The sequence below is a fragment of the Taudactylus pleione genome, unplaced genomic scaffold, assembly GCF_031769625.1.
Source record: "Taudactylus pleione unplaced genomic scaffold, aTauple2 ptg000762l, whole genome shotgun sequence".
Classification (NCBI taxonomy): domain Eukaryota; kingdom Metazoa; phylum Chordata; class Amphibia; order Anura; family Myobatrachidae; genus Taudactylus; species Taudactylus pleione.
In genome coordinates this window covers 389,352-408,207 of record NW_028285164.1, presented here as the reverse complement: position 1 = coordinate 408,207, position 18,856 = coordinate 389,352, and the positions used below count along the sequence as shown (strand labels likewise).

The 18,856-nt window shown below is 48.1% G+C and overlaps 1 protein-coding gene across 1 annotated transcript; it reads right to left on the bottom strand.

The window, feature by feature from the left end:
* Window positions 1-1,268: 1,268 nt before the first annotated feature.
* Window positions 1,269-14,487, bottom strand: LOC148476870 (uncharacterized). The gene is made up of 12 exons (XM_088457521.1): window positions 14,195-14,487; window positions 13,397-13,508; window positions 13,136-13,229; window positions 12,999-13,053; window positions 11,271-11,411; window positions 9,536-9,696; window positions 6,185-6,283; window positions 5,575-5,720; window positions 4,925-5,096; window positions 4,543-4,655; window positions 2,325-2,409; window positions 1,269-2,180 (listed from the first exon to the last, which is right to left on the bottom strand). Exons 1-12 carry the CDS (start codon window positions 14,310-14,312, stop codon window positions 2,124-2,126), a joined length of 1,353 nt encoding a protein of 450 aa, XP_088313647.1. The 5' UTR covers window positions 14,313-14,487; the 3' UTR covers window positions 1,269-2,123.
* Window positions 14,488-18,856: the final 4,369 nt, after the last annotated feature.

The following is an 18,856-nucleotide window of genomic DNA, read 5'->3' as shown; positions in this document are numbered from 1 at the left end:
CACATAGACCCCTTAGACACTACTGGAACATACAACTACATATAGGGCTACCACAGCTGCAGGCACAACTTGCACTGAACCACAGCAGCCAATCACCAACTGTATTTTATTTATTTAGTGACCATTAATTGATTAAAGAAAGCATGTGATTGGTTGCTGTCGAACAGAGCACATTTTACACCTACAGTATGTACAATGTTCATAAATAAATCCCAGGGTAGCTCATTTTTCTGCCATGTGGCGGAAATGTAACATTTAGCCAGATCAGAGTGCAGTCCCATGGTCATAAGTGCACCTATATCTTACACATAGTGCAGGCAGCCATTTTGTGGGCAAGGTCTGGAAGTAGCCTCCACCTTGGCCAATGACATCACTGCCTGATTAATAATGAGACCTGATTTGATTAAAAAAAGGTCCTTAGAGAATAGATAGGCTGCTATCTCATATAAATTACCTCAGACACAAAATGGCAGCCTCCTGGTTCAGTAACAGGGGCTCCAACATGTTTTATTGCATTGGGAAAGGAAAGGGCAGACCAGCAGGAGGTTTTTTTTTTTTTTTATCAAAAGCATTTCACAAATGCAGGTTGTCAGCTCATCCCTCGTACACTAAACAAGTTAAGATGCAAAAGTAGCACAATGGAGGATAAAGTGTACAATCGAATACAGGCCATACACGGGGCGATTTGAAAACGTACGACACCTCGGTACGTTTTCAAATTCAGCCCGATGCATCGCATGCTGCTGTGAAGGGCAAACGATGTATCTTACAAGTTGCTTCTGTTACCTATATAACAGCATGACGGATCGCAGATCTTATGGTTTTTCCATAAGACGCACGATGGCGGGGATGCGCATCGACATCGTACAGCATGCCAAACCACACACTATATGCACGATTGATCGTTGCGATCGATCGAAATCGTGTACACCGTATAAAAAAAATCTTACGGTGTATGGCCGGCCTAAGGCAAAAGACAGGTCCGATAGGAGTGACCCGCGCCGTGCATTGTTATGTTTCATCTGCAACTTTATACCAAGTCCTTAGCGTCAAATAAACTAATCCTAAGTACCCAGTACACTATATGTAAACTAACTTCAGGAAAAAGTCTATAAATTGATGAAAAAGCTGAAGAACATAGGAAAATGCCCAATATGACGCAAAAACGATAAGTGCATGAGGACACATCTGTACGGGAAACAAGGAGCTGTATACCCCCCCCCCCCCCCCCCATTATTATTTGTGTAGAAAGATCCAACATAAACACAGCAGTGAAAATAACTTATTGTTTTTGTACAAAAGCAGAACATGATTAAGATCACATTATAGGGCTGCCGGCATATTATTACAAATATGTGGCGTGGTGGGAGTACCCCCATTTCACAATACTGGCAGTGTTGGTTACATGTAGTACATTGTTACCATGAGAAAGGCACTACAGGAGGTATCTGTATATCACAAAACACATCTATAAAGAGTGTGGCTACCAGTCCCAGTCCCCCCCCCCCCCCTCCCTCATTCACAGCTTCTGGAAACAGCGCTCAGTACCACTGTACACACAGCGGGACCCTTCGTTTGTCTTGTTTTTCTTGAAAAGATGGACAATAAAGTTACGGTCGCGCACAGGATGCCAGAAAATGGGCGGGTCTGCTCAATGCAGCCTGCTAGCTCCGCCCCCTCCATTAAAATGCAAATTAGGAGGAGCAGTCCAAATATTGTGCTGGTGGGTGAGAGTCGAACACACCCGCTCTATGGGTGTAAAGTACAAGCACATCCTTTGGGGGTGAGGGGCAGAAGAGTCTGTTGCCGGTGGAAATACAATAGCGGTCAGGTCTCTGGTAGCCATTTGTGGGTGAAGAAATGGTTCATTGAAGCCCTAGTCGGCCAAAGAGCTGGCACCGATCATGTAATTGTTGAGTAAACATAACAGCAGAATACCACGGGAGGGGGTTATAGATATAAAAAAAAAAAAGAAGAAGAAGGGTATCGGGAAAAGACCACCCTGGAGGGTTGGGATGGTTAGACGGGGAGTGTCGTAGTGTCCATAGGTTGAGCTTATTGTCAGCCGTGCCCGGCCTGAGGTTACAGTCACTGCAGGATAAATGGTTCCGGTGTTACAGGAGTCAGCTCATGTCGTGCTCCCCCACGCTCTGACGCAGGTAATCCTCATACAGCTTTTTCTAGGGAGAGAGAGAGAGGAAGAGACACAATGAGAGGGGTGGCAGACATCAGAGCCACTCAGCGGCCATAGATATAGCACAGGCTGCAGCCTAGAACCAGCATTATATAGGCAGGGAAAAGGCAAAGCCTGGAGAACAACTCACCTGTCTCTGCGCCACGACCTCGCTAACGTACGCCTGGCGGTCCAGCAGGTATCGCCTTTGTTTCTTGCTCAGAGTCTCATGTGTCCTAAGAGAGTAATGAGGACAGTAACACAGCAGAAGGGAACAATGACATGCACAGAGGTCTGTGAGAGACATGAGGAATAGATTAAATATAAGTCACACTTCTAGCTGCAGATAGAGCAGAGAGGGGGAAATGTACCAAGCCTTCCAGAGAGAAAACGGAAATGTTGCTTAAAGCAACCAGTGTCTGCCTGCCTCTCTCTAAGGCTTGATACATATCCCCCAGAGTTTACACTAAGGTCCTGATGCAGAGCTGTACGCAAACCCGATGGTTTCTATCCAACTCTGATGTTTTGTGATTTGTGCACAAGCAAATCTGTGTCTGTGCCGATGGTCACAGTGCCCCCTAAACGATCCTTCTCTGACAGGTAGGGATAACGGGCTGCGTTCTTGAAAAAGGGGACATGTTGGGCCCCATTTTCAAGGCGTGCAAAGGCCGGGGTCTGAGTCTTCTGGCCTCTGCAGTGCGATTACACCGGACATTCAGTAACACGAGGGTCACTCAGATGCCCGACGGTCACGCAAGTGATCCGAAGGCTGCGTGTCCGGCTGCAGCAGATCGCAGAGGTCGGCAGAAGGAGTATATTTACATAAGACGCCTCCTGCAGCTTTTGCATATTGTAGCACAGACATACAATGGCTGTGCAATGGCGCCCGTCTCTGTATCGGGCCTAGTCACAGCGGAGAGTTTGGAAGCAAAACTCAAGTTAGTGAGCAGTAAGGGGAGGGGGGTGTATGGGAAAGGTATCCAATGATTGGTCACACTGCTGTCACATGATTGGTGTTGCCCTATTATTTCTCTCCCCCCCTTTATAGTTTATGATCACAGTATTTCCAGCTCCGCTCTGCCCAATAACTATTTGATGGATGTAGACACACGTCTCCTGTACGCGGCACCTCCCTGCATTATATACTACACGTCTAATACAGTATTATAGTGTGAGGTTATATTACAGACAGCACATAATATTGAGGCTCGGAGAAGTGAGCAGTCAGATCCAGCCCAGCTTTGTTAGGCAGGGGGCAGAGCTGCAAGTCCTGCGATCTTCACTTCTATTTCACTTCACAAGCAGCACAGAGTATGTAAGCATAGTCAAAGGATAGGTCACTATTCAGTCTATATAACTAACAATCAAGGTTAAGTGAGAAAATAAATGTAATGGGCATTACGCTTTAAAGGAGCAAACAGCATCTCCTGTGGCCTCTGGTGCTCTGAGAGGTCAGTAACTGCCGGCGTGCTAAGTACATCCCTCTTGTACAACAGGGTAGCATAGGGGTAACAGGCCTCCCTACAGTGGGGGTAGGGGGGGTAAGGTGCGCTCTTCCTGCTAGTAATGGTGATGACATGTGTGTGTTTGTGAGTGGTGTTAATTAGAATGTTTCTTCTGGTGGTGGTGATGTTTATGGAGTGAGGAGGGTGTGATTGGGTATGGAGTGTAGTTTGGAGTAATGTGAAAAGGGGAATGGAATAGGATCAAAATGAGGCCAGCGAGACACAGTAATTTTGGGCAAAATCTTTTATTGAATAGTCATAATGCTGCTCTGTTAAGATCCCGGGCAGGTGGGTGGGCTTCAGTGATGAGTGGTGATGGTGACTGGGGAGGTAGGTGGACCCTTTTAGGGGGCTCCTTCCCGTGCGGTTCAGTGAAGGGTCCACCTACCTCCCCAGTCTCATCACCACTCATCACTGAAGCCCACCCACCTGCCCGGGATCTTAACAGAGCAGCATTGTGACTATTCAATAAAAGATTTTGCCCAAAATTACTGTGCCTCGCTGGCCTCATTTTGATCCTATTCCATTCCCCTTTTCACATTACTCCAAACTACACTCCATACCCAATCACATCCTCCTCACTCCATAAACATCACCACCACCAGAAGAAACATTCTAATTAACACCACTAACAAACACACACAAGTCATCACCATCACCATTACTAGGAGGAAGAGCGCACCTTACCCCCCCTACCCCCATACATTTTCAGTGCAGAAAAGGTACTCCCACACAAAAGTGCAGCACCCCGAAACCACAACACACCACCCCCTGGTCAACGAGAGCGCAGTTCTACCGCCCATCTTCATATGGCCTCCCTACAGTGTCCAGCATATCCGAGCGTCACATACAAGAGCTGGGTACCTGAAACATCTCTGTGCCAGCAGCATGAACACCACGGCCAGCAGTGTCAGCGCCAGGAAGGTGTAACCCACATAGTCGTCCGGGACCAGGGACCACAGCGTAAGGAGGGGCGACTGGAGGAAGAGTGTAATGGAGTGAAAGACATGAGTTAGGTATATAGGAGATGGGGAAATAAATAACATTATATATAGCAGCTTGTACTGAGTCTCGGAGCTCTCAGCCATGGTCGGCTTTGGTGGAATAAAGTTGCACAACAAGAAGAGGGCAGCAAACTTCTGGCTCATGTTTTACACAGCTCCCCCACCCCCAAATACACCACAGGCGGCTGACTAATACACCTGGTTATTTTCACATTACAGAGAGAGATTCTCCTCATCCTCACCAGATAGACCTCCAGGGTCTCCGCACCAGACTTTCCCAGGACACTGGTCCAGATCTCATGGGAGATGGAACCAAACAAAGCGGAGGCAAAGATGAAGACCGGAAGCAGGAAACCGGACAAGCCGAAGAGGCAGCCTTTAACGCGGGCGCGCCGATTCCTCCAGACCGTCTCCCTGTGGAGGAGAAACACCAGTAGGTTCAGAACGGATGCCGGAGCCCATCCCCTGCAGATACTGATGGATGCCCATGGCCACTACTAAACCACTGAGGAGCACCACCAATGGTGGCATCAGAGCCGGGCAAAGGATTATGGGTCACGGGGGCAAGTAGTCAGATTGTCATCTATCAATATGTAGACAAATTATATGTGAACAGGATGTAACACTGGCATTCTCCTATGCACGTATAGTTTGTACTTATTGATTGCTGACAAACTGCATGTATTCCGCCATGGGAGACCAACATTTGCCGTTTGCTATAAAATGCAATGACAGTGTGTACAGAGAGTTACGGACACAGTATAAGGAGATATATTATTATATACACTCATGTGGTTGTGGTGGGGATTTAACGCCTTATCATCTAGCAGAGCTGGACTGAACTCATCAGTGGCTGCGTTACCGATGGCAACGTCGCAGCCCCCTCACTCACTCGTCTTCCCGCAGCCTGGTCTCGATGCTCTCAGTCAGTTTCTGGGAGTCTCTCCCTAGAGTGTTGAGGGTGGTCTGGACTGTCTGAGTAATGGTCTTCTCAATGGCCTTGCACACGTCCTCGATCTGATTAATACAGCGGCTTGGCTGGAAGAGAGTGGTTAGTATTAGCTGGTGGCCGGGGGGGGGGGGGGGGGGGGGGGAATCAATTAAATCACTTTGTCTGCCACCAATCGCTTCCATCCATACATAGCTAATACATAGGGACATCTCAGTTCTACAATCTCAGCTTTTGCCAACTGTAAAACACAAAGCATATATAACATATACATTGATGCTAACAGTAGAGTTATGCTGGCGAGAGCTGATTTCTTGGTTGCGAGACAGAACTTCACAGAAATATGGCAACATACAGCAGCTACAGATGGCATTGAAGGCTTTGTTATTACAGAATCACTGTAACAGTAGTAGTTGGGGGTGGGGGGTCACTAGGTTCAGGTTTGTGACAATGGTTGTGCTGGAGGGATATTACTCCAACAGTGCGAGCTGCACCTTGATGGTATTATCAGGATAAGCTCTGCTTTAGCATGTGACAGACTGTCGGACCTCACCTTGTTGGGGTTGGGGATGTAGATGGTCGGCATGTCGAAGCCACACTTGTTCAATCCGGGCCTCTTACAGAGCTCTTGGACGATCTGCATCAGGACCCTCTGGAAGACGAAAAGGAGCTGCTGAACCCCCAATTACTTGTTCCCCGACAATTCCTCTCTAAGCACATACTACAAAAGCGGCACCAGGATCCCAGGACTGAATCAGGTATCCCAGAAAACAGAGGGCTGATAGGAGCCACTAGTATGGTGGCTGGTCCATTTCATTACAGGCTAAATTCATGTTGCAGTACCACTGACCGCCACCAGGAAGTGCCACAGATCAGAAACACTGTATATGGCAGAACACAATACTGGGGCATGGACCTTGGATGACCAAATAAGATTCTGCAGTGAGACGCATAGATGGTGAGTTCTAGACTTATCCCTTCAGGATGGATTAGGAAAGTGTATTTCATATAGATGCAGCCTCCTACTGCAGTGTTGGCGAACCTTGACACTCCAGCTGTTATGGAACTACATAACCCAGCATGCACTGCTACAGTTTTGCTATTAGAGCATGCTAAAACTGTGGCAGGGCATGCTGGGATATATAGTTCCACAACAGCTGGAGTGTCAAGGTTAGCCAACACTGTCCTACTGCGTTATTATGGATATCAGGCCTGATTCAGAGAGGGAAATGCAGAGAGATCTTGCGGATGTCAGCATACAGCACGTGCGCGGTAAAAAGTAAGTCGGCGGATGCGCTGGACCAGGCGTGAGCATACGGATGCATCCTGCGAATATTTGCGGACAGAGCGTTCACAGCACCACGCATATGCACCTTGTCGGAGGATACGAGAGCGGCCATTTAGCTCAGGGAGGAGACTTGGCGGCTATCATGCGAACGCCGAGATAAGGAGTGTCCTGGGGCATGTAGCCAGGCTTCCCTGCCAGCGTGCGCACGGAGAAGGGAACACTGTTTCTCTAACACCTGGCACGGCGGTAGGTGTAAATGTCGTTACTAGTGAAGACTGTTGCGGACGGAAAGACGGTGGGCGGTGCGACTGTACGCATGAAGCCGTACAAACTACTCGCATTGGCATAAGATTGCAGATTTGGCTGCCATGGCCATAAGCACTTGCGGGCGCAGACATACGTTATGCAATAGCTGGATTGTTACATTTTCTGCGCCATGCACTCAGTGGGCAAGCAGCGACCAAAAATTAGGTAAAACGCATCAGTCACGGTGATCACACCTGAGCATTTGTACAAGGTAACTGCCTGCGATATAGTGTCAGCCTTCCGTGTGTATGACATGCAGAACCACACAGTGCCGTGCTGTTACGGAGACCCCTCTGCCCTGGCATCTTTAAAGGGTCATGCTCTGGCCACAAAGCGACAGCGGTACCAGGTCAGGGAGTGGGATCATCTCTCCTGGACAGCACAGCAGCACCCAGGAAGGTGGCAGATATAAATGTAGCATCATCTGACTCCTCTCTTAACAGACTATTTATTTTTCTAAAAACCGCTCCGAAATTGTCCGGGTGTTTTTTATGAGTGAATTAGGTGTGAATTATCCAAAATGATTTCATATAAAAAGGGGTTTTTTTATTAAAGATTTGTAAATCAATAAAAAAATAAAATAGTTTACCCCCCCAAAAAACATCGGAACCACCATCGGAGCATCAGAAACATCGCAACTTTCAATTTGAGACCGGTTTCAGGCACCAGGTACACTAAGGGGGGGAGGGGGGAGGTCAATTTACTTTTTACCAGCGGCTGCTAATCTTTGCAGCCGCTGGGTTGGGGGTCCTGCTTTGCTGACCGATCAGCAGTGATCGACAGCACAGCAGACAGAGGGGGAGAGGGTACAGGCAGGCAGAGGTACCGGAAGGTCCCCCTGAGAGCAGCAGCTGCAGGAAGATTCTCTCCCTGCAGCCGTCCTCATGTTTATCTGACTTGTCGATATTTTGTGACCAGAGCAGATGAAGAACTGACTGGTGTGGTCAGGAAATTGTGCCCGTGCCAGGCAAGTGGTTAATAATACTATAATCACTGTATTTTGGCCTAATCGCGAGCAGCACAGTATCAGTATGGGTTAATAACAGCTATGTGACTATTGCCTCATATTTCTAGACGATTTGTCCTGTCTGTTACATGTCTATACGAAAAAGTTGCCTTCTGGCACATATCCTGATGGTTTGTGCGAACCAGTTGTACTAGTATGGGATAAGGACAATGGAATGTGCCCTTTATTCTATATTTTGACCATCCATCAGCATAATGCCTTTGTCTTACTTTAACCAAAAGACCTAAGAACATAGGGGCCTGGTCAGAGATGTACGCAAAGCCGATGGCGTGCGTACATCTGTGACATTTTTCGGTCTGCATATGTGCAGAACGGGTCCTGTGATCTCACTTGCGGAACCCCCCCAGCTGTAGCATGATTGACATGCGGCTGCATTTAGGGGGCGGAGCGGGGCAGTGGCTGGCCAGCATTCCCAGAAATATGGGCATCGCCCAGGATCTACGGGAGGGACAAGGCCAGGGTCTGCTTCGGTGGACGCCGATTTCCTGGCCTTGCAAACTGCCAGCAACCGGCCAGGCTGAGGTAAGCTTCGGCTTACACAGCCTTGCCAGAGGAGCAACCGCCGTGACCGATGGTGGCGAAGATCGCAATGATGAACCGAGGCAGCGTACACTCGGATCGCAGATGCAGCAAGGTGGTGTCTATTTGCCTCTTCCTTAGGCCCGGAATACATTGTCTTAACACTACAATACACCAACAAATGCACCTGTTAAATGTTGCTTATAGTACATAGTTATTATGCATAGGACAGTAGTTATGTATTATCCCTTTGTTAATAACTATACTTTAGGCAATAGTGCCTCCTGCTGGTAATAAATAGAGCACTAATGCATGTATAATATAAAGTTGTGCATATTAATTGTAAGGTCACTAATGTCCCCCCACCATTCTCCCAGGGTATAAAAAGGGTCTGTAATATTACACACTAGCCTCACTCGGGATTGTAGTGTAGTATGCGGCCCGTATGTTTCTTTGATTATTAAGGCCTTGGAGAAAAGGGGGGAGGGGGCTCATCGGGCCCGACCGCACTCTATGTTAATAAGCAGATGTAACCTTGCACTGCCTGAACACTTACAACAAGCTTCCTTCCTATGTTGTAACTGTGCACTGAATAAATAACACATGTATGAAGTCTTGGGTATCCGTCGCATTACTGTAGGTTCCTAGCAAAGAAGTCCCACTGATTACAAGCACAGGCAATACTCAGATGTAAGTAATAAATGAACATACATGTATTTCAGATGTATGCCGTCAATAGAGCGTACAACATGGCTGCTCCTTACCTGCCGGTCGCTCTCCCCTCCGGCCTCATCTGCTTTGCTCAGGTAAAAGCGCAGTTTGTCCCCGTGATTTTCGTTGACCTTCTCCACAATGTCCAGGGTACGTTTGCAGAGCGCCTGACCCATTGGATCGAAGAAAACCAGCACCAGGTCACACAGCTCCCCTGAGAGGCGGACACTGCGGTCAGTACATATCGGTCAGAGGAGGGTAACGCCGCGCTAACCCCATGGACAGAAGCTCAGATACTGGTTACTGAAGATACCATTTCTCATTGCAAGGTGACCCCCACCCTCCCACTCGCTGGCTGTACTTCCAACAACAGCCAATGTTCATGAGAATGTAGCCTAACTAACTTATTAGGAACTAACGACACCACTGAGGCACTAGGATCCTTGTGCCTCATACCTCTGTGATGTTACTAGTAATCCAGCAAATGACAGAGTGGGTACACGGTGAGTGACATACAGAGCAAGTGCAGGACTTGGGAAGCGGGGTTCCCTTACCCCGGTATCTTACAGTTGTATTGGATAGGAAAGAGACAGCAGAGGATTTAGAGTATGTAGTAGGGTATGTGTGTAGCGGAATAAGTTATATCCTCCTTATCTTGACCCAACATAGAAATATAAACCTCTCTGTATGGGAAACTCTTCCAGTCCTGTGCTCTCTGCATCCCACCCGCCCCATCATAGCTTCTACTGCAGCTTAACCGTAGCTACAGACATGAATAATCAGCATCACATAACCCGTACTGGCCATTTACTGGCTACATGTTCCCTAACACAACCCAGTTCAAAGCCCTCAGCCACCTCTCATTTCTTCCTGCCCGCTTTGTTTTGATGTGTGCCAGCATCTAAACTCCCCACTGATAACCACATCCTCCTCCCACCTTTAAAGGTGCCTATCCACTAGACGATTAAATTGAGCGATTGAACGATATCGTGCGATGATCGTTTGCAGATTAGTTTAAAAAAATTGGTCGTTTAGACATCTATCATCGGGCAAACATGCTGTTCAACCTGACGATAACGTCAGGATGAGCATGTTTGCAGATGATTGATGAGCCTGCACTGAATGACTGCTCGCTCAGTGCAGGCTCATCACAGACTGACAGACGACTGCGCGATTACAGTGTCGTAATCGTGCAGTCTTTTGCCCGTCTTCTAGTGGATGGGCGCCTTTAGACCTCTCCCGTGTTGCTCCTCGACTCTTCATGAGCCTCAATTTAAACGTCCCTTAAAAGCCCACTGGCTCACAGCTTACAGTCTCCCACCTATATTCATTCTAATAGACCGTTTCTCTCTGCCTCACCCCATTAGATACTAAGCTCTTAAGAATGCGGCCCCCTCCCCATGTGTCTGCTCCCACCACATCCACCTGTGCATCCCTGTATCATAGTGTGTATGTGCAGCACTATAGGTTTATCCGGGTCCTTGTTTATTATATATTCCATATTATTGCATTAATGCTTCTTGTACATTGTGTATTTTGCTAGTTGGACCTTTATGTGCCCTCTGCTCTATTTCCCCACTGTGCGAAGCCTTATAAACAAAACTAGAATAATAATGTTGAAGTTATCTACATTTAAGACACACCCGGGCAAGTCAGCAGTGCCAGCTCAGCGGGGTGTGTCCGTCTCAGGCGGGGGCTTGGCACACACAGCTCCGATGGCGCAGTAATAAGACACACCCGTGTACTAATGCTATTGTGATATTGCACCCTGGCGCGCAGTGCCCTCACCCAGCCACAGGAGAGCTCGGTTCACGTCAAACGGGTACTTCATGTCACCGTCTACCAGCCCCGGCGTGTCCACAAAGGTCACCAAGTTGAACTTCTTCTGCCGTGAGGTGGAGATCTCTGTGCAGAGGTACTCAGAGACACCTGCGGGGCGAGAGGTGACACATATCGTTCTATGATACAGTGCAAGAGGAAGGAAAGATATACTGCACATTATGTAACTACAGGAGACCGATTTCATAGTTTATTTATACATATAGACATACGCTTTGTACATGTGCGCACACATACCGATTAAGGGGCATATTCTATATGGAGCGAAAAGTCAGATGACGTCATTTTCGCCAGTTTCAATTATCCCCGTATTCAATTTCAAAGACTTTTCGCCGGTGCGAAAAGTCTTTGTTAAAAAACGGGGATACGTTTTCACCATGTAATACATGGTGAAAAAAAAGTGCAGAATTGGGGTTTTGGGGTACAATGTAATAAAAAGTAGCCTGCATCCCTTGTAATGTCCCCCTAAGGTATTGTGAGTCAAAAATGTAGAAAAAAAAAAACCTCTGGTCACCCCAAAAAAGGTACTTTTATTTTGGGGGGGTGAAAAAAATATTGGGGGACATAGCTCTAAACTAGCGAAATTAGCTCTTGCGAGGTTCCAAAGTATGCGGCAGGTGTTTTCTGGAATGCGGGTGATAGCGGCAGGTGGATTTTTGAAGAATTTAAAAAAAATGACTTTAGGGACTTAAAAATATGCTTGCACCCATTTTCATATACCCCAAATTTGATTGGACTAGTCCCCCCCCCCCCCCCCAAAAAAAAAACCCTAAGTGCTATTCTTCACCACTTCTTCTAAAGTCGCATTTATGCACCTGCCGCGGCTATTTAAAAATCCCGACCACCTTCAGCTGGCCAAATCGGGGGTACCCATAGTGATCACCCCCAGGTCAGACCATATTTTGGGGGGTACAGCATGATTTCCCAAAAAACTGACAGCACTTTCCGATACTTACCTTTCCGCCGGGTCCCGTTTTCGCCGGATCCGATACTTTATCCCTGAAAAAAACGGCGATGATGGCGAAAAGTCCGACCTCGGACTTTTCGCCTCAAAATTGAATATGGTTCTATACTGAGGCAAACAGATCTATAGCCCACATACTGATATACACAGTAGCATCACTGAGTTGAAGCCGTAGGATCCATCACACGTCATAAACTCACTGACAGAGGACTATGGCCTGATTTGCAATGCTATTTACGCAGTCCAGTGATTATTGGTAAACTGCCTTTGGGGGACGTAATAGGGAGTGGCTGCAAAAAAGCGCCAGCATGTCGCGAATGTTTTCAGTGTATTACAGCCTGCATCTGCGATCCCATACATAGTGAAAATGTCTCCGGCTTCTCAGTTACCGCGCCCCGAACTGCGATAATCAAATAATTGGATCCGCAAAGCGGTAGGTGGGCGTTGTAAATACATCTCCCGGAAACTGCAACATATACATATTTTTGCATAGCAGCGGCGTACATAGGCGCAGTAGTGGTGGGATTAGCATACAACTTTTAATCTGGTCCTATGATAGGACCAACTATCCACCCAGCATCCTCCTGGTTCTAACGGGACTGGCTGACCCTGTTTGAGCACCATCACCTGAATGGCCTTTAAAGAACAAGACCTGATGACATTGGGGGCATACAGAGAATGGGAGCCACAGGAACACGCGGGGCGGCCCTTACCTTGGAAGGATTGGAGGGGCTTGAAGTGAGGATATAAGTGTAGGGTCGCATCTCCCTGGAAGAGAGGGAGGTATCGTTATCAGCATACAAAATATCTACCCGCACGTATGACAGACCCGCTAGGACAGGTTACTTACAGTAAGGGACTCTCTCTTGCGGCCGCTGGTGATGAAAGCGAATCCCTGTGTCTCAATGGCGACCCCCGTCCTCTGTATGTGCTCCTCTATGTACCTGCACAGAGAGAGAAATAGCGAGGGGGCTAATATAGGCAGCTCCGAGTGAGGATGGATGAACCAGCATTATACAGAAGGATGTATAAGCTCTGTGGCTGATCACCTCGGCTTATACCATTATTACATATGCCCATGATGGCGATGCAGTTACACAACATATCTCACCAATTAATGAAACTACTCTTCCCAGCAGAGTGATTCCCCATTAACATCACAGTGATCTTCTTGCGGGGAGGTAGGAAGGTGAGGCCCAGGTGAGAGGCCAGAGCGATGAGACCTGGGGAGAGATCAGAGTATAAGATCGGGTGCACAGCGCAATGCCAGGACGCTCCACATTACACATCATTGCTAGAGCGCTAAAGGTACAGCAGAGCTCTGCCAGGTACAGTGAGAGCTAGTTGCAATGACCTGCAGTATGGAGTGATTGGCAGGGAACAAAGCTCTGAAGGGAACAGAGGGAAAAGGGAGCAATGGTCTGCAATATACAGTGTGTGTACCAGCAGGGTGTGTAACAGCGCTCCGCAGAGTGGGGCCGGGCGCGTCGCAGCGCTCCGCAGAGTGGGGCCGGGCGCGTCGCAGCGCTCCGCAGAGTGGGGCCGGGCGCGTCGCAGCGCTCCGCAGAGTGGGGCCGGGCGCGTCGCAGCGCTCCGCAGAGTGGGGCCGGGCGCGTCGCAGCGCTCCGCAGAGTGGGGACGCGTGCGCTGTAGCACCGACGTGGGGCAGGGTGTGCAGCAGCGTTCCGCAGTGGGGCAGGGAGCGTAGCAATGCTCTGCAGTGGGGCAGGGAGCGTGGCAATGCTCTGCAGTGGGGCAGGGAGCGTGGCAATGCTCTGCAGTGGGGCAGGGAGCGTGGCAATGCTCTGCAGTGGGGCAGGGAGCGTGGCAATGCTCTACAGTGGGGCAGGGAGCGTGGCAATGCTCTGCAGTGGGGCAGGGTGTGATGCTCTGCAGCCAGCTCTCTCACCAGTCTCCGGGTCTGTGTACAGGCTGTGGCAGTCTCTCAGGATCCGCTCATTGACAGATACAGTCCCGGCCATGGAGTCCGCATTGGCGGCCGCTCGGACCCTCACCTTCCCTGACATGTCTGCTCTGCACCGCAGCTACTGTACTCAGCTCTACCTAACCGCTCAGCCAAAGAGCAAAGCCGGCAGCTTCTTCAATTACTGGGAGCGAAAATACGCGCCGGCTGCTGGGACTTGTAGTCCTCATAGATTCCCTCTTCCGCGAACTCCATAAGGATGTCGCGCTTCGAAAACTACACTTCCCGGCATGCCCGGCCTACACACGACACGCTATGCCGTGCCAGACCTACGTGGCCTGACGTACAACGTGTCCACGTCATATAGTTCTCACACGGGCCCCATTCCATTTCCGGGCTAGGCGGAAGTCAGAGAGCCGCCATGCTGGTTACGGGTTTGGTCGATCTTGCTGGTGCCGTTTGATCTCTGATTCTGGCAAAGCACACGTGACGTGCCAGGAAGAGACCCCAGGGGACTGGTGGTTACTGGCAGGTCCCTTCCCTCCCCAGCTCTGTACGGTCACTCAGCCAAGGACCTGGGGTAGTGACAGGCATCGATTACATCGTACAAGCAATCCCATCTATCACAGACAGTGCCATCTGTAGTGATTGGTGGAGATCAGAGACCATAGGTGGCAGCAGCCCAGGGTTATAATACAGACCCTCCAACATGACCCCTTCCACCAGGTACAAACTGCTCTGCTCCAGGACTTCACTCTTAATGATTGCAGCCACCTGTGTTGAACTGATTAATTGGTGAGTAGGGAGATTCAGCACAGGTGTCTGCAATCATCCATTAATAGTGAAGTCCAGGAGCAGCGCATACTGTACCAGGAGGAAGGGGTCACGTTGGAGGCTATGATAATGATCTCCTGGTGGTGCCTCCATCCAGCTCAGCGTCACCTCTAAGGGCTATTTCACACATGCCGGGTTTCACCGGCCGGCAAAAGTCCGGGCGTTTTTTTTCGTCGTGGATCACTTTTAATAAAGCATGAAAGCAGATGGGTCCTTTCTGACGGCACGGTCGCCGTGTTACAGCCGGGAATATCCACTGAGACGGACGGCTGCCGTCCACGTCCAAAAGCAGCACACACGGGCACATCTGGAGATGGCGTTGTCCATTGTTTCCCCCGGTTCCCCAACTCCTGCTCTGGTCTCACAGGCAGAGTATAGCCGGGCCCCAGTGAGCAGCTGTGTGGTCTAAATAGATCACATCCTGATCACTGGAAAAAAAAAACGAAACACCTGATTCCGGTGATCAGTGCTTCGGTGATGTCCTCTGGGGCTCCGGTCAGCTGGTTTCCCGGCTCCTGCACTGTGACCCTGGTCAGCTGCTGCATAGAACAAGAGCTGGGAGACCAGCTGACCGGAACACCGGTAAATGTGAGTGGGGGATCGGTGAGCCGTTCGGCGCATGCACTGGCACCTTCCTGTATTATTTGCGAAAAATACAGTGAGAAGGCTAAGGAGAGGATTCGCGGGGACAACTTTATTGCAAGCCCTGTTCCTGCAAGGGATTTTTGATAATTCCCTGTGATATTAGGTGAAAATATCACACTACAACTGCATTTTAAATGTGGATTGTAGTAAATAGGGCCCTAATTGTGTTAATATCTTCAATCATTTGACACAAAATAACAGTTAATTATTATGTATATTAGCAACATAGAATTATAATAGCACCAGCACAGAGAATATATTTTTTTATGGTACCACTGCTCCAAAGATCTGACCTCTCATCTCGCAGTATGCAATTAAGTTTACCTGCCAGTTTGTAACATGAACACTAATATTACTCAGGCCGATACTCCCCCTCCCCACACTAAACTCTAAAGGTGCATACACACGTAACGATTTTGTAACTAACGATTATCTGTCAGATTTTCCCTTGAAAAGTGAACGATTTTTTGAAGTGTAATGAACGATTTTTACAACGATGAACGAAAAATGTTCCTTCCCTTAATGAAAATTGTTATGTTGGTCAGTCTGAAATGAACTACAAACGGGAGCGTGCTTGAACAATTTTCGTTCATTATAACTCAGGAACTGAATGATTTTTTTTAACGATTGAACGATAACGACGTCGTTATAGTCAAATCGTTCAAAAAATCGTTACATGAGTACGCACCTTAAGACTCGTATTCAATTTGAGGCGAAAAGTTTGACCATCATCGCCGTTTTTTCTGGGATAAAGTATCGGGCACGTGCCCGCTTTATCCCAGTATTCAATTAGGATCCGGAGAAAATGGGACCCGGCGGAAAGGTAAGTATTGAAAAGTCGAGGTAATTTTCAGGAAATCATCCTGGCCCCCCCATAAAGATGGTCTGACATAGGGGATCACTTTGGGCACCCCCGATTTGGGCTGCAGAAGGTAGGCAGGGTTTTTAATAGCCGCGGCAGCTGCATAAATGCGGCTTTAGAAGAAGGGGTGAAGAATAGCACTTAGTTATTTTAAATTAAAAAAAAAACAACTATGCCCATCAAATCTGGGGTACATGAAAATGGGTGCAAGCATATTTTTAAGTCCCTAAAATGATTTTTAAAAATGCACCTGCCGCTACCAGCCACATTCTAGAAAACACCTGCTGCATACTTGGGAAGCCCCACTGAATCAATTTCGATACTTTAGCAGTTTGTCCCCCATTTTTTATTTAAATCACCCCCAAATGAAAGTACATTTTTTTTGGGGTGTCCTGAGGACTCTTTTTTTGACACAGATTACTTTTAGGGGACACTCCCAGGGGTGCAGGCTATTTTTTTTAAGTCTGCACCTCTAAACCCCAATTCTGCACTTTTTTTCGCCATGTATTATATGGCGAAAACTTATCCCCGTTTTTTAACAAAGATGCGAAAAGTCTTTGAAATTGAATACGGGGATAATTGAAACAGGCGAAAATGACGTAAATTATCGCCGATAACGGCTTTTCGCAGTCTAATTGAATACCCCCCTAAATCGGTCACCCCACTCTCCATGTAATTAAAAATGAATATTGACTTATACTTTAGACAATAGTGAAATACTCAATACACCAGTACATATATAAGGAATGGGTATGTAATGCCGGCTGTCGTGATGCCTCCTGTCACAATACCGAAAGTGGCATCCCGATGGTATCCTGACAGGGGTCAGGTAAGTATACTTACCCTCCCCCCATCTCCTTCTAACCCTCCCTTCTTGTAGCCTAAAGTTAGTGCCTAAACCTAAGTTTCCCCCCTTTGTGCCTAAACCTAATCTTCCCCCTTTAGTGCCTAACTCCAGTGGTGCCTCACACTAACCCTCCCCCCTAGGGGTGCCTTTTCCCCCCCAAAAAAACAACGATTTCCCTGCTAACTAACCTAACCCCCCCGCGGCTAACACTAAGGGCGCCCTGGCTTACCTTCGTTCAGGCACGCGTCCTTCTGGATTCCGGTGTCAGGATTATGATAGGTGTCGGTATTTCGACACCCTCCACAAGTGACACTTGTGGATTGTGAATGAAGAAATATCATGTGACTACTGCATAAATAATGTGAACAGGATGTTGTAAATTTATCTGACACCTATCTTAAGTCCCTTGTCAGGATTGAAACCATAACTACATCCCCATATATAAGACCAGTCTTACGTTGGTGCACTTACAGGAACTGTTGAACCCAGGCCTTTAGTAAACTAGAATAAACAGTAATTTCCTAAAACTGTACATTGAGTAATTCCTCCTGACCTGAAGTCTCCTTCTGCTAGATACTTTATCTGCTGCAACGTTTTTACTATGGACACTGGCCCTCGCTAGAAGCGATCGCTCTCTCTGAATGAGGACGGCCGCTTAATTTTTTTAGTGCGGCCTCCTGGTCGCTAGCTAAGCTGTGGGTTACCACCCACAGCTTAGCGACCGACCAGGGTTGGGTCTCGGCAACCGCAAGCCCCAGGGAGCTTCCTGCTCTGAAAGAGCAGGAAACTCCCCACTGATATCACTGCTGATATCATTGCTGCCGCCCACAAAACGGCAAGCGTTCCGTCAGGAACGCCTCCGTTTGTGTAGCCACCACCCCGCCTTCAAAACGGGCCGAGCTGTCGATCAACATCGACAGACGACCATTTTGTAGTGAGCTCCGGGACTTGCGCACGCACAGTGCGGCCGCTGCGTGTGCGCAGGACCAAAACATCGAGGCGGTTGCGAGCGCTCAGCGCTTGCGACCGACTTTGAATGAGGTCCACTGTCCCTGAACTGTGGTTTTATATAGCACTCGCCGTAGAATTTCTCTACTGCTTTCGCGTCTCTGCCGTATTATATCTAATATTGACTCTGAACTGTAGGATATTACACTCCCTGTACAATTGATGACCCATGTTCACAATGCAGATATGGGTTCAAGGCTTCAAAACAGAAAATTTGTTGAAGAGAAATCAGTGCAACAACAAACAAAATGTTACAGAGTGAAGCGTCTTTCCTAAAACTGTCGGCTGGATGAGATTTTCAAAGTCTCTGGACAGAAAAGGGTGTGAAATGAAAGCTCATAAGGAGACTGGCATGCAACCGACAGGTTTGGCTGCCCACTGAGAATAGGGGAATATCGAAAGAGACTACACTGCAATACATTGGTGTTTTAAAACAAGTGCTTGTGGTCGT

Excerpts from the sequence above, each read along its gene's own strand:
- LOC148476870 (XM_088457521.1), bottom strand. The coding sequence starts at position 14,312 with ATGTCAGGGAAGGTGAGGGTCCGAGCGGCCGCCAATGCGGACTCCATG. Across the intron at positions 13,230-13,396 it reads AAGAGTAGTTTCATTAATTG|GTACATAGAGGAGCACATAC; the intron begins GTGAGATATGTT and ends CTCTCTGTGCAG. Across the intron at positions 9,697-11,270 it reads CCGAGCTCTCCTGTGGCTGG|GGGAGCTGTGTGACCTGGTG; the intron begins GTGAGGGCACTG and ends TCCGCCTCTCAG.